Genomic DNA, 13,893 nt, shown 5'->3' with positions numbered 1-13,893 from the left:
GTCTGTCTCTATTTCTCTCTCTATTTCTCTCTCTCTCTCTCTCTCTCTCTCTCTCTCTCTCTCTCTCTCTCTCTCTCTCTCTCTCTCTCTCTCTCTCTCTGCTGGAGGTGAGAGAGATGACGGAGAGAAAAGGATAAACAGAGAAAGAGAGAGAGGGCGGGGTGTCGGTAGAGAAAGCAGGGCTACTGGCTCATCAATAAGCACAAGGTCAGACAGGCACTGTTGGGCTGAGTGGGCCCTGTTAGCAAGCTGCAGCTGAGGATTTGTAGAGCTTGTAAAGGCTTAAAGCAACACCGCTTCGCCTCTTTGTGTGAGCACTGGCTGGAACTACAGAGGGGCAGAGAGACACCTGCTGGTGGCCAAGGGCCACATGGTCAGACAGGACTGAGTGTGTGAACGTGTGTGTGTGGGTGTATGGTGGCAGGGGGGTCTGCCACTGGACCGAGGCTGTTTGTGGAATTTTGCATTGAGAGAAAGGCATAAATGAGTAGTTCTGGCTTGAAAGGAGAGCCAAGTGATTCTGGATATTTTGCTTTTTTAAATTGCTTTTTTTGATGATGCGGGAGACTTGTTTGTGGTGTTTTTAATTCAGAGCACCCCGTCCATATGATACCGATTAATATCAAATATATTTGCAGTGGATCACAAAACTATTATCTGTAATTTGGGTAAATTGCCTCCTTCTCAATAAATCGTAAGTGAAGATTTGCTCTTTTTGGTCATGAAACAGACCATCTCAGTCTGCATATTGCTAAATACATATCACATATCAGATAGGCTTTTTAGCCACAATCCCCTGTGAACCACCCCTGGCCACAAAGGAGTGAACAAACAAATTTATTTCATTTGTGAAGAAAGGGAGAAAGAGAGAAGAAAGAATTCAGTCATTCAGTGTTGTTTTTTTTAAGTTTTTTTTTATGAGCTCTCTAATTTATGGAGAGGAATGCACTAGTGTGCCCTTCTCCCCCCTCAAGTACAGGCATGAGCAGCTCCAATAGGTAGCATAAAAGCTCTTTAGCTGTCTAGTGGAGTAGATTACTGGCCTGTCGTTAAATCTAGCCACAGACCCCTAAGTGAGCATTATCAGTATGGTGCAGCAGGCTGTCTTCTCTCTCTCTCTCTCTCTCTCTCTCTCTCTCCCTCACTGTCAAAATACGCCCTTGTGGCACCAGCATTCAGTGTTCTGGAATGTTTCACTCCATGATGGTATTGGACAAAGAGAGGGAGATGAGTAAGGGAGAGCAAAGGGAGAATTTTGGGATGAGAAGAGAGTGATGAGGAGAGTGAGAAAGTGCACTGTGGGAGAGATGCACTGTGTGCTAGTGAAATAAAGCAAGAGATAGGGTGAGACAGGGGCAAGATAAGAGACAGACAGAGAAACAGAGATAGAAGGAGATGAAGAGGCATCTCTCTGATATGTGTTTATTAATTCACTTGGCCCTCTGCTTAAAGCTGTGGGTCACTGTGAGTTATAGCCAGTGCCCTGAGTGTGATATTTATTTGACGTTGAATGCAACATTAAATTGTCTCCCTCAGGGGAAATTGATAACCTTTAATGTAGGGCATAATACTTTTAACTTGCGATAATGCTGTGTGGCGCGTCAGATCACAGCCTATTGTTTGCGCAAGCCTTCCATTAAAAAGCAATCCATAAAAAAGTTCCAAAATCAATAGTGGTGTTTTGACTTCAGGTAGCCAATGCTGCTGTGTGGCTATGGATAGATAGTTGGATGAAATACAAGTCTGGACTGAGGATATGGATAATTGTTGAACCCTTTTTTCTTCCTTGCAGCTCTGCACATACTAGTGGTGAGGTAGGCCTTAAATGTGATCAGGAAGAAGTATCTCCGTGGTCCACTCTTATTGGTGTGTGTCAGCCCAGTTGTGTGGCGGTGTTAGGGACAAGCGTCGAGGCTTGTTAAGGGTGTCACACCAGCTGCGAAGAATGTCATTCTTTAAGGTCTTGGAGGTGCTTGCGACCTGCCAAATCAATAGTCTCCTCTGCTCCACTCCTACATACATACACACACACACACACACACACACACACACACACTAACTTGTAATATCCTGTTTGGTATTGGATTGGCAGCAGAAGAGCTTCCCTGTAACATGTTGTGCTTGTCTCTGTTCCAGAGCGCTCCAGTTTAATGGCTGGCAGGTAGAGGCCTAAGAGAGGCAATCAAAATGAACTCGATTCCGTCGATGGACAGGCACATACAGCAGACCAATGATCGTCTGCTATGTATTAAACAGGTGAGTTGTCTAAAATTATTTCCGGCACTGCTATTTTGGTTTGTGTTTCCCTGGTTAGAGTTTCAGGAATAGTCACAACTACTGTACTAATGAGATTTTTTTGAATGAGCTTTAAATCGCATTCTTGGAAAGACACATGACAGGACACGTCACAGACAGACAGACAAACACAGACAGACACACACACACTCACACACACACACACACACACACACTGTGTGGCCTCCCTTCCCTCTGGGTTACTCTAAACATTGAACTGTCCTTTCATCCTTTCATCAGCACTGCACTGTGTGAGGCTCAGGTTGCAGAGCAGGGTATGAGAATGGATACTGTTCCAGGATTCCTCCATTCCTACCTCCCTCTCGGTCTCCATCCCTCTATCCACCTCTGTCATTCCTCCACCTCACATCCACAGACACTACCCTTAGTTCCCCTCTTGACCCCTTTATCTCTGGGTGAATCTGGAACTAAATGAAACGAGCCTACCTGCCTCCAGTCCAGAGCGTGGGCTGCGGAACAAGCCTTTCTAGGCTTTGACGGACAGCTTGTTTGTTTTGTTCTGCCTCAGGGTTGTGTTCTTAGCTCCTGGCCCAGAAGAGTACAGTGGGAAGGATATAGGAGAGAGATGGGCGTATGTGTTAACACGTATGTGAACACGGCCAATTGGCGTCACTCCAATGGTGGAGTTCCCTGCTATTAGGTGGTCTGTTAAGAGCTTTAGTGTCCCCCCGGGGACTGTTGAGCAGGTAAAGATGTTGGGGTGGAGAGGGAGTGAGTAGAGGGGAGGCTCTAAACGGTTATTGTGTAAGAAGGGTCAGCTGTAGGTATTTCAGATAAGATAGAGATCAAAGGTAAAATAGAGATCTAATCTGAGTTTAACTACGCGTACACAAATACCTTGGAACACAGTCTCTATATACAGTTAGGTCCATAAATATTTGGACATTGACACAATTTTCATCATTTTGGCTCTGTATACCACCACAATGGATTTGAAATGAAACAATCAAGATGTGCTTTAAGTGCAGACTTTCAGCTTTAAAAAAAATGCATGAAGTCATTCAATCTCCATAGCAACACAAATACATTTGACCTCGTGTCAGAGGTCAAATGTATTAACCCCAACACTGGAAACCTAAACAAACATCAGCTGGCGTTAGTGACTAGAGAAGGGGATCGTGGGTAAACACGTCACGTCGAGAAATCCACAGTGTCCGAAAAGGGCCTCGAGTTCATCTAATAAACGAATAAGCGCCGGGTCATTCAAATGAGCCATGGAGAAGCCTGCACCCTGCTAATAGAGGCAGCTTTGTGCTGCAGACAATCAGGGTTTGGAACCCAGTACAATAAATACCATTTATGTCCTGCCAATTAGAGTAGTCGAGAACCCATTCAGCAAGCTCCCATTCTCCTCCCCTTACACAAAGATGATCATCGGGGGAGATCAGAACAATTAACTCACTATACCCCCCCCCCTCCCCATGCTCACCATTGTCAAATATCCAAGTAATTAAAATAATGAAGGAAATATTGTAAACCAATCCAGATGTTTGTTTTAATTGACAGTGTGTGCATGCTGGAAATTTGGCGTCTTGAAGGCATTATTTCTGCCAGTGCATCAGGAATATAAATGAAGCTTTGTATTGTCTTGTTTTCATAAAACTTGATAGGTTTGTCTGAATACGCACAGTCAGTCAGGTGAATAGGGAAACAAATTGATTTGGTTGCTCAAATACTGAATAACTGACGAGTTAGATATTGATGTGCTGTAAATTGTGAGAGGTTTGTGTGATTGTATCTTGGGTTAAGAGTTCAAAAATATAATGACAGCGTTGCCTTCCCAATGAGCAGATGATTAAACAACTGCATTTTCATTTGATCTCAGATACAATATTAACTTGATTAACCTTAAGTTACACATGAAACACTGTACCGTGAATGGTTCCCAAAAGTCTATTGGAACTTAATTCCTTTCTTTTCCTTGGAATCCACTATTGAGAGCAAAGATAGGACAGCTTGATATTGCTGGTGTCTATTTCAGAGTAGAGTATTTTTTCTTTTCTCTGTGGGTTGGCCTGTGTGTTGTCTGACTCCACAGCACATGATGTGTACAATCTCAAGTTGAAAATATGAGCCGTCCTTTCACTGCGGGAACACTTCCTCAAACTGTAAACGTCAATATAAGAGTGAGTGGAGGAGCTCTCTAGTTCAAACTGCCACTAGCAACTGTTTGCTACCACTGTACACTGCCGTATGTCTCAGGTGTTTTTGAGCCTGTGAACATTGCTCTTGGGTTTTTGTATGCTAATGTCGCATGGAGCATATTTGAATATAGTTTTGCACGTAACCCCCACCTCTATTTGCCATGTTTTGCTCCAGAAGTCTAGGTCAGGTCTAGGCTGTGAATGACTGTATCTGTTGAGAGCGACCACCTCTAAACAATATAGAGAGCCTGTCTGTCTTTTGTCTCCTGGTTTGGGCTTGGACTGGGCAGGACTGGAGAGGAGCTTAGTGTTAATGTTGGAGGATCATTCTCACCCAGGGGATACGAAGAGAGGGGGGAATGTCTCTTGGCCACTAGTTAGGTTTGATTGGTGGGTTTTGGCAGGAGAAGGGGTAACATCTGTGGCGATGCCATGCCAAGCTCGCCGTGTGACACACGCACGCACACACACACACACACATACACATGGCGGGACCAATTGTTCAGAGTGCAAAAGAACAGTAATCTCTTCAAGCGGCGCCACTTGTGTTGTATTTTCTTTCAGTACATCACCCTCCCCACCACCCATTCCTTTTCCGCCATCCAGCCATCCATCCATCCAAGCCTCCCATCTTCCCTCCCTCATTTTGCTGTACACTTTCCATGCTGATCGCATGTTTGTAGCTTCCATACTCATCTAAATGTATCCTCGCTAGATGTGAGTTTCTCCAGAAGACTTTATCCACTAGCAGAATTCACAACAAATGCACCCCCCACCCCACAACCTCCCTCTAGACAAAGACTTACCCTGCGGGGAACGGTCTACGACTGTGCACATAAAATAAACAAGACTGGTTTCATCCAGCCCTTTTCAAACGCTGGCTTTGTAAATTGATATGAAAGCTGCCTAATCAAACGTTGACCTCTGCTGCCCCCTAAAGAGCACCAGAGTAAAAAAAAAAAGAATGAGCGCCAGGGACTGTGGTGCCTCTGCGTCTTTCCTTCCCGGTTGACGTGCGAATCAAAGCACAGAGACATGTCGGGAACTCAGGCTCTCACTTAAACATGACAAGCCAGTCACTTTAAAGCTTTGATGTTGTGGAGTGGGTGTCTATTTGTCTCAGATTTTGTACCCAGCACGCCACAAAGGCTGCATGTACATCATCTCACCAAAGGTAACAAATTGCCCTGGAGTGGCTGGACGTCTCTTCCTCTCCTTCCGTAAAAGAATGAAAATAGATATCACAAGAGTCTTTTGAGGACTGACATTCATTGAGATTCTCCGGACCTTTCTAACCTGCCGACTACCACCCCTTTTTTTCACCTGAAATACAGAAGCACACAGAGACAACAGGATTGAGAGAGGGTAACTAGATGGATCTAGCAGGGGAAGACATGCCATAAAGACAGCCTGAAGGTCAAGCAGCTGGCTGTCAGATAAAGTCACACAAGCTCAGCTCAGAGCCTGCACGTCCATTCACAACCACCAGAGATTTATTTCACTGTGAAGGTGGTGCTACAAAGACCTGCAAGAGGAGGGCAGGACTGTGACTGTGGCAGGAAAGCAAGGGACAGACCCCTTCCATCCAGCCGCTGTATTGACGCCATTAACCAAAACCATATGTCATATGTTCAGTGCCTTTGCGCTCCACCATTTATTGTTAGGGAACAAAAAAAAAAAGTAATTCTTTTTACGTGCCCACACATTGTGCCAAACTGAGTCTCCTCAAGGGCAATTGACATCCTACAGATCTCCCCTCCGTTAATGTGTCTGATATGTAATACATTTGGCTTCTTCTCTCATCCTAATAGGTTTCTTGTTGTGTTTGTTCCCATGCAGCACTTACAAAATCCTGCAAATTTCCAAACAGCAGCGACAGAGCTGCTGGATTGGTGTGGTGACCCCCGAGCCTTCCAGCGTCCCTTTGAGCAAAGCCTCATGGGATGCCTAACGGTAAGAAGCAACCTGGACCCCTCCACCACCTTACACCTCCAGGTTCAAAGAGGGCTTCAGATTCAAGGGACAGGAAAAGCTGCTAAAACAAGTACTATTTTCAGACTCCTGATATTCCCATATGGTATGCCCGGAAAGTTAGGCCAAGAAAGAAAAGTTGTTTTATTTTTAGACATTGTCGAGATTCAAACTGTTTTAGGAATTTACCTTAGCCACTCTCTAAACTTTATTTAATTTTAAAGTTCGAAGATGAATTGCACAATGCATGATCGTGTAGAGATTTCTAAATGAGGATGTGTGCTAAAACCACCAAGCAATCGATGTTCTTAAAGAAATAAGACTTGAAAGCTTTTAATCTCAGAAAGCTGGGACTTAAGGATGTTTGTAAGCAGGGTAAACCTAAATGTCCTTCTTCCCCAATAAACACATTTTTGCAGTGGGATATCCTCCCATCTTAAAGTGAAAAAACACTTTCTTTCTTTGCCTCTTTGAGATCTTATGCCAATAGATATCTCATTGAATGGCAATGTCAATTTGTCTTCAACAGCCAAACTAACCTTTCTTCTTAGAATTATGGTATTGTGCATTTTCTGAAAAGGTCAGTGCCCCCACACCCCTTACTTAGTTAGTCAATTGAGACACGGATCAAGTGTAAACATGCATCACTCAAATGTCACCCCGGGGTATTTTATGCGTAACAGAGTCTCAATGCAAACCTCTCCATAATGTGTTGAGTGTAGTCATTTGCATAGTCATTCCTCAGTGTGTGTAATTCAGAAGCCTACGAAAGAATTGTCACAAAAAACACTCAAGCGAGTTCTATGGCAGTGGGGGCACTGGCAGATACATTCCTGCTCCTAAAGATCTGAGCACTCAGCTTATTGTTTGTGTTTAACGGTTTAATGCGCAGCAGCAGGTGTCTTTTACTCCATTTCCCCAATTCAATTTGTGTCCTGCAGTGAAAATCTAGAAGCTTCTCCCGATGCTTACAACTGAACTGTCCTCTACAGTTTACGGGTTGTTCCTGACCGAGCCAGTGCGGGTTAGAGAGCACACGCAGAGCATTGGCATGGTTGGAAAATGACAACTGACAGTAGCCATGCAGCCTACTGTAGTACAATAACAGGGAACAATGACTGTCATGCTTGTCAGTAGCAATATGAATTGCTATCCAGCTTAGAACTGGCTATGTCTATCACACGTTATCTCTGTTTCTCATCTATGGCCACTCCATACAAAAGCAGTTAATCTTTCCTTAGAAGGAGTCTTTTCGACATACACTCCCCCCCCAAAAAAGCACCACAATTCTTGTGCTTCTGATTGTGCAATTAAGGCACTACAATTAGAACTGTGTACTGTACAGCTTAGACTAGAATTACCATTTAGCAAAATGCCCCTTGCATGTTTAGGTTTTAATTAGACAACTTACACTCATATATCTTCCTCATAATGTGTGTTTCCTATAAATAAGACAGAGATATGCATACTCTCTGTGGTATCCCATCTAAAGCTATACTTTACAAAGATAATTATACGTTTCAATGAACAGTGTTGTGCTGAAACACCCCCGGGCATGCCTTGAACTTGTGTCTGGTTGTAACAGCAGAATCTGCTACCGGGAAACGATGGGGAAGGGAAGGTTCCATCTCTGGGGAAACATGTCTGTGTGCTGGCAATATTTCTTTAAGGTTGAAGAGATTGGAGGAGAGGATCTTTTTTGGGCAATGTAATGGCAATGTTAAATCAAAGTTTTCTGCCATTTAACAGCAGTTTACAGCGTTACCTGGGGCATCAGGGGTTTCAGTTTCATCTTTCCTCTCAGCAGGGATCCGTATAGATTCACGTAATGGCAGCAAGTCTGTCTCTCTTTGTCTGTCCAAATGTCCACCACCTTCAAAATGTGTATTAAAGACAGATCTTTGAATCATTGAACATCTACAATAGGTCCATCACATCCATATGTCTCAGTTATAGATGGTATAGCAAACAGCCCTGAATGAGACTGAAACAAGACAGACAGAAAAACGTGGGTATCTGACTGTTTAACTTGTTGTTCTGGTCAGGTGGTGAGTCGAGTAGCAGCACAGCAAGGCTATGACTTGGACCTGGGCTACCGACTCCTGGCTGTGTGTGCAGCCAACAGAGACAAGTTCACTCCCAAGTCAGCAGGTAGGACCTCAATTTGCTTGTCACATCGATCCATTCCATGCCCAAGAATCCAACCCGGTGACCGATAAAGTGTCTGGGTGTTGCTGTCCATAATGCAGTGTGAACCCACAGATAAAAAAAAACAATGAAAACAAAGTACTGAAAACAGTATTTGTTTTGTAACATGTTGATAACTCCTGTCTTTTATGATGCTGTCTTTGTTTTAATGCTAATACCATTTCTGTGGACATCACACCACATATTTATGATACTGTTTCACTCTCAGAAAAAGACTTCTATCCAGTAAGAATATTTGTATTTACTGGGCTTGCACCATTAAGTCTGGAACTGAAAACATGTGTCCTGTTCTTGTACATTTGTCAATGTAGCCACAGATTATTGGGTCAGATGGTGACTGCCAATTACCTTTGTAATCTATTTGACAAAGCACAATGTAGCATGCAGAGATTGAAGGTGTATACCTTGTCAAATTCTCAGCAGATAAGCATGGTTACTGCCAAATATTTTGTAGTCCTTGAACACTTTGTGATTTGTGGTTTCCACCTGCTGCGTTTAAGAGGAAAATCTCATGTGCAATTGTTATGATGCAGATTTGGTCTGTGCTATGTTATTGCAGCAGTCTAGGACATAAAACAGACACTCACTGAACCTCACCTAATGTCTACCCTCTTCCTTGATCCAATTTTATGTTTGTACGAGGAATTGGATGTTATAATATAATTTCATGTCAGCCAGAAAATGAAAAAAAAATCTTCTTCCAATTAACTTCCACTAAATTATATAATTCTGGATAATTCCATATCAAATGTTGGCCCCACTTTATGGGTTTATATAAGATTACTCATTGACTCTCAGTCTGAATAATTTCTTGCTACAGCAGTCATCTGGAAAGCAGTGAGAATCCCACAGTCCAGACAGCATCCCAAAGTATATTTCATGGTCAATTATGTACATGCATAAATATTGTGAATGGTTGATTAGAAATACTAGCGCAAGCCTAGGTATAAGAAGACAAGGAAAAAAAACTACAAAGTCTCCACATTCAGGCTACAAAGGCAGGGCCCACACTGGCAGCTAGGAGACGGCTCTTAACACGCTACTCTCACAGGGCCCCAGGGGCAGGGTCTGTGCCCAGACATCCAGCAGCACTGTTGCCCAGCGACAGAGAAGGGAGGGAGTCACATGACAGGGCCAGGATGGCGGCAACGGGTCGGCCATCCGACACCAGAGACAGACGAGTCAGTGTCTGCGATTTGCAGAGGAGGGCTTTTTGGACACGCCTCAGAATCTAGCAGAGAACAAATCAACTCAGGAATGCCAGATTAGTAGAGGGGGAAGAGAGGGAGATGGGAGCAGAGTTAGGTGAAGTGGTTTTAATTGAATACTGTTCTTTGCATAATGTTGCTCTAAGAATAATTCATTTAGCCCAGTCTGCCAGATTTCCTGGACGCCGTCCAAGCTACTAGCTCAGTGACTACACAGTTCAGTGCTTCGAGCTGGGAGTTCCTCTCCACTCTATCACAAATATGACAGGAGCACAGCTTTGTTGCGTAACTTGTCATTTTTACTTTCAGGATTTAGACATTTGATTGTTCCACCTCTTGACGCACTGTAAGTGCTGCGTTTTGTTCTCTATTCATTCTCCATATTTGCTTACAAAAGCAACAGTGTTGTATGAACTGCGGCCTTGGATGCTGTCACCAGATCTGTCATATAACGACTGTGTGTTGTTATACGTTACATAGAGAGTGTCTGAGGGAAAGATGGGTGTTTTTCCTTTTTTTTCATAACCTGAAGTCTGTTCTATGTGCTACTGTGTCTTGTAATCTGTGATGCCATGTAGGCTTCCAAGTGAGAAAGTCAATTTGCTCCAGATTTGGTGGTTTTAGCCAGCCTTTCTGGTCAATACACAAATAGATTAACCTATTTGCTGGCCAGTTTGAACACAGTTGTACTGCAAAATATGGAAGGCCTGGCTGCACACAATGGCTATTTCTATTCTGCTACCTGAATGAAAGGGAAATTGCTGGAAAAAGGGAAAAGCTGAAGTGGTAGTATGAGAAATCAGTGTTCAGAAATACATTTAAAGTAGAGCTAGATCTAGCTCTACTTTATCTAGTCATCATGTTTGTTTGAGACTAGTTTACAGTTTTGTTGAAAAAAGTAAGTTCATAATTCAAATATGAACGATCACCTGAACCTGAAGAACTTCACTGACATCTGTTGCTTTCACCTCATGAAATGTATTGATGCCTACTAAATAGCATTCTTGCATACTTTTATATAATATTTTAAGCATAATGTTGCATAATATATATATTTTTTAAACACTAGACCAGATACAAATCATTCATTTCACTTTGTTTAACTTTGAATAAAACACAAATAATCTCAATGGATAGTCAATGTGTCAATGGTGGTATAGTGAGCACTTAGAAAGCATTCTAATCTTATAGCCATTTAGTATGTGGGCCAGATTGCAAGGGAAGAGCTGGCTAAGGGGGAGGTTCTGTCTGCAAGTTGTGACCTCTTTGTGAATGAGATTAGCCTGCTCTATTAATCTGTGATTACTAGGACTGTTTTACCACAGAGCAAAGCCTTGCACGTGGAGTAACACTGCTGTCAAAGAAAGGGGGTTTTCATTGTGGGGATGAGTGCACATGGGCCTCTCTCTATCTGAGGCGAAATCACAGCCTGTGTAGGGTGGGTTTCATCAGCTCCAAGCATTCACTTATCAAAGACACAGCCCACCCCTCTGACAGGAGTATTGGTGCAGTCTGGTACAAGTGTTTTAGACAAAATGTTCAATCACAATTCTCCCTATGTGGGTCACAGTGGCACATTCCAAATTGACTGCGCTTTAGCAAACACTTGGAATTCTTCAGTTCTAAAGAGCAAAATAAGGCACCAATTTATAAGAGAGAGAAAATTTAGACTTTCAGGTCCAATATTTTTTCCTGCACAGTAAATCCTATAATAACTATTTTCTGGTGGAATTCGTTACTCCATGTCAGGGTGAATTCATAAATGTCTTCTTGTGCAAATTTTTTTTTGGCATAGCCATGTATTCACCAACATATCTACTTGTCTGTCCTTCCCTCAGTGTATAGAGGTGTGTGTGCGTCTGTCTCTCATGCACCCCTATCTCAGGAGACAGTTACAGTATGCTATTCTTTCCCATTGTCTGTAGTTCTTTTGACAATGCATGTTTTTTAAGGTGTGACCTTAAATGTTGGCTTTCTGTTTTCTTAACCAGCCCAAGCATGAAACTCAGGAGCAGGTTTTTGTTGGAATGTTGTTAAACGTTTTGTCTCAAGTGTGAGATATTGAGAAGTCAAGAGGAGGATTACCTATTCTCAGATCACCAAAACCGTTTAGGCCTACACAGTTTGATACATTTCATGAACAGCAATGTAAATTAAAGCTGCAGTCAGAATTGAGCCAGGCTGCAAGAAGAGAAAGATTTCATCCATTATATTTAATGTGTATGCTCTCGACTATCCATTTGTCCAGTCAAACAATCAATAAGTAGCCACTGTTAAAGTCTGACTTTGGACTTCAATTGATTTTTTTTTTACACTACAGTGGCCTAGCTAGGTCCACTGACTTACCAACAATGTTTCCTAGCAAGTATTTGTTTGTATCTGTTATACAATGTCAGGTTACATTAAAACTCTGCAATTAACACTAGAACTGCCATGGGGTAAATTTTACCCCCCCGGATCTTTCAAATGCATGAAACTCTGTTCAAATAAATCCCATCTCTCGGTTCACAACGTTTCCTTAAGGGGTTTATTAATCATCTAGTGAATTATGATGGGTGTAGGATAAAAACGAAAAAAGTTACTCGCTGATTATGTCATTTTTACGCTGTGTGCCATGCTATTCACAACATGTGCAATTGCTTACATTTAGCAACTGCACTTGCATTTAGCTTAGCAATGTCTATAGTTGTATTTTGATAAGCAGGCCTGTCACCGCATGATCCATATGACCCTGCACAATTTTCTTGCCTGTAAGTAAATGCAGAATATTGTTTCTGTCAAATTTATTAACAAACCGAGAAAAACATGCATATTACACATCCAGATAAGGTATCATTTTATTAATCCTCACATGGGGAAATTTGGGAATTCAGGTGTAACATGCAAGTAACAAGAAAACTACACCATGCATTGCCATGGTGTGATTTAGAGAATAAAAGTTAAACAGGTAAAAATGGCTGGTTTCTGAGTTTGCTGCATAAAATACAGAGAATCTTCATGTTTTATTGGATTGGACAGCTAAAGGTGTACAGGAAAGGCAAGGGAGAGAGAAAGGGGGAGACATGCAGCAAAGGACTCAGACCTGATTCGAACCCAGACCACTGGCCCATTTTAAATTAATTTTGGTTTTGTTCATGCCTGCCAAAGGGCAAAAAACTTTACAGCTCGGATTAAGTTGATCAGAACTAACAGAATAATAATATGTCGGAAAACAACAGGGCTTTGCATCTTTGCTGCATGGACCCTTAAGTACCGATATGATAACACTACAACATTGTAGATATGAAATTGTTGCCATGAATGTAATCTCATTCTTGCCCCACTCCCTAGCAGTGGGTGCTATATGTGTTTGCAGTTGCTCCAGTGTGAGGAGAAATTGTGTTAAAGACATGTAGTCAGACATGCTGTCATCTAAGGGTTGAAACGGCTCAGACTGTACACAAGGCACAGCGGTCTAATTCACACGAGCCTTGAGACCTGTTGTTTCAGTCTGGAACTTTCTACACCAAAGTGCTTTTTATTTTCCTCTCATTTTCTTCCCTCAGTCTTGGTTTGCATGAAGGAACTGATATTTTAGCGGCGGCTCTTCCTAAATAGAAAATAACATGGATGTCTAAAAACATTGTTGGTGGCCTAGACCATACACGTCAGCAACAGTTGGATGGAGTTCAAGAGTATGTCTGAGAAACAAACAAACATTCATGATTGAGCCAGTTGGGACACAGTGCATATCTGGTAAGACAAGAGGTACTAGGTCTACAAAAGACTTCCACTTACTGCTTATTTGTAATTAACTACAGTAATAGTCACAGTAACACATTTTATGTTAATTTCAAGTTTATTTTAATTACTCGGAAGTTCAACATTGGTACAATTTAATTGGGGTTTATTATCAAGATGGATAAGAATGAATGAATCCCATAATGTTTATTAAATAAAATCCATATGTTTTTTCCAGAAGGCTTTTGCCTCTGTACTTGAGGGAGTGTGGATCCACTTTTAAGGATGTATGCTATGGCACTACAGACAGTATGTCAAGTCTCTGG

At 42.2% G+C, this 13,893-nt stretch overlaps 1 protein-coding gene across 2 annotated transcripts in view; it reads left to right on the top strand.

The window, feature by feature from the left end:
• Window positions 1-13,893, top strand: part of LOC134031013 (zinc finger MIZ domain-containing protein 1-like) — a 63,115-nt gene that overhangs the window by 29,461 nt on the left and 19,761 nt on the right. For both annotated transcript variants that reach the window (XM_062474478.1, XM_062474477.1), the window contains exons 2-4: window positions 2,137-2,256; window positions 6,300-6,413; window positions 8,477-8,582. In XM_062474478.1, the coding sequence (XP_062330462.1) occupies window positions 2,188-2,256; window positions 6,300-6,413; window positions 8,477-8,582 (289 nt within the window). In that variant the 5' untranslated portion in view covers window positions 2,137-2,187. The remainder of the gene's footprint in view (window positions 1-2,136; window positions 2,257-6,299; window positions 6,414-8,476; window positions 8,583-13,893) is intronic.

Source organism: Osmerus eperlanus, chromosome 12 (assembly GCF_963692335.1).
Source record: "Osmerus eperlanus chromosome 12, fOsmEpe2.1, whole genome shotgun sequence".
Lineage (NCBI taxonomy): Eukaryota > Metazoa > Chordata > Actinopteri > Osmeriformes > Osmeridae > Osmerus > Osmerus eperlanus.
The sequence above is the reverse complement of the archived record's forward strand: the minus strand, read 5'-3'. Positions and strand labels throughout refer to the sequence as shown.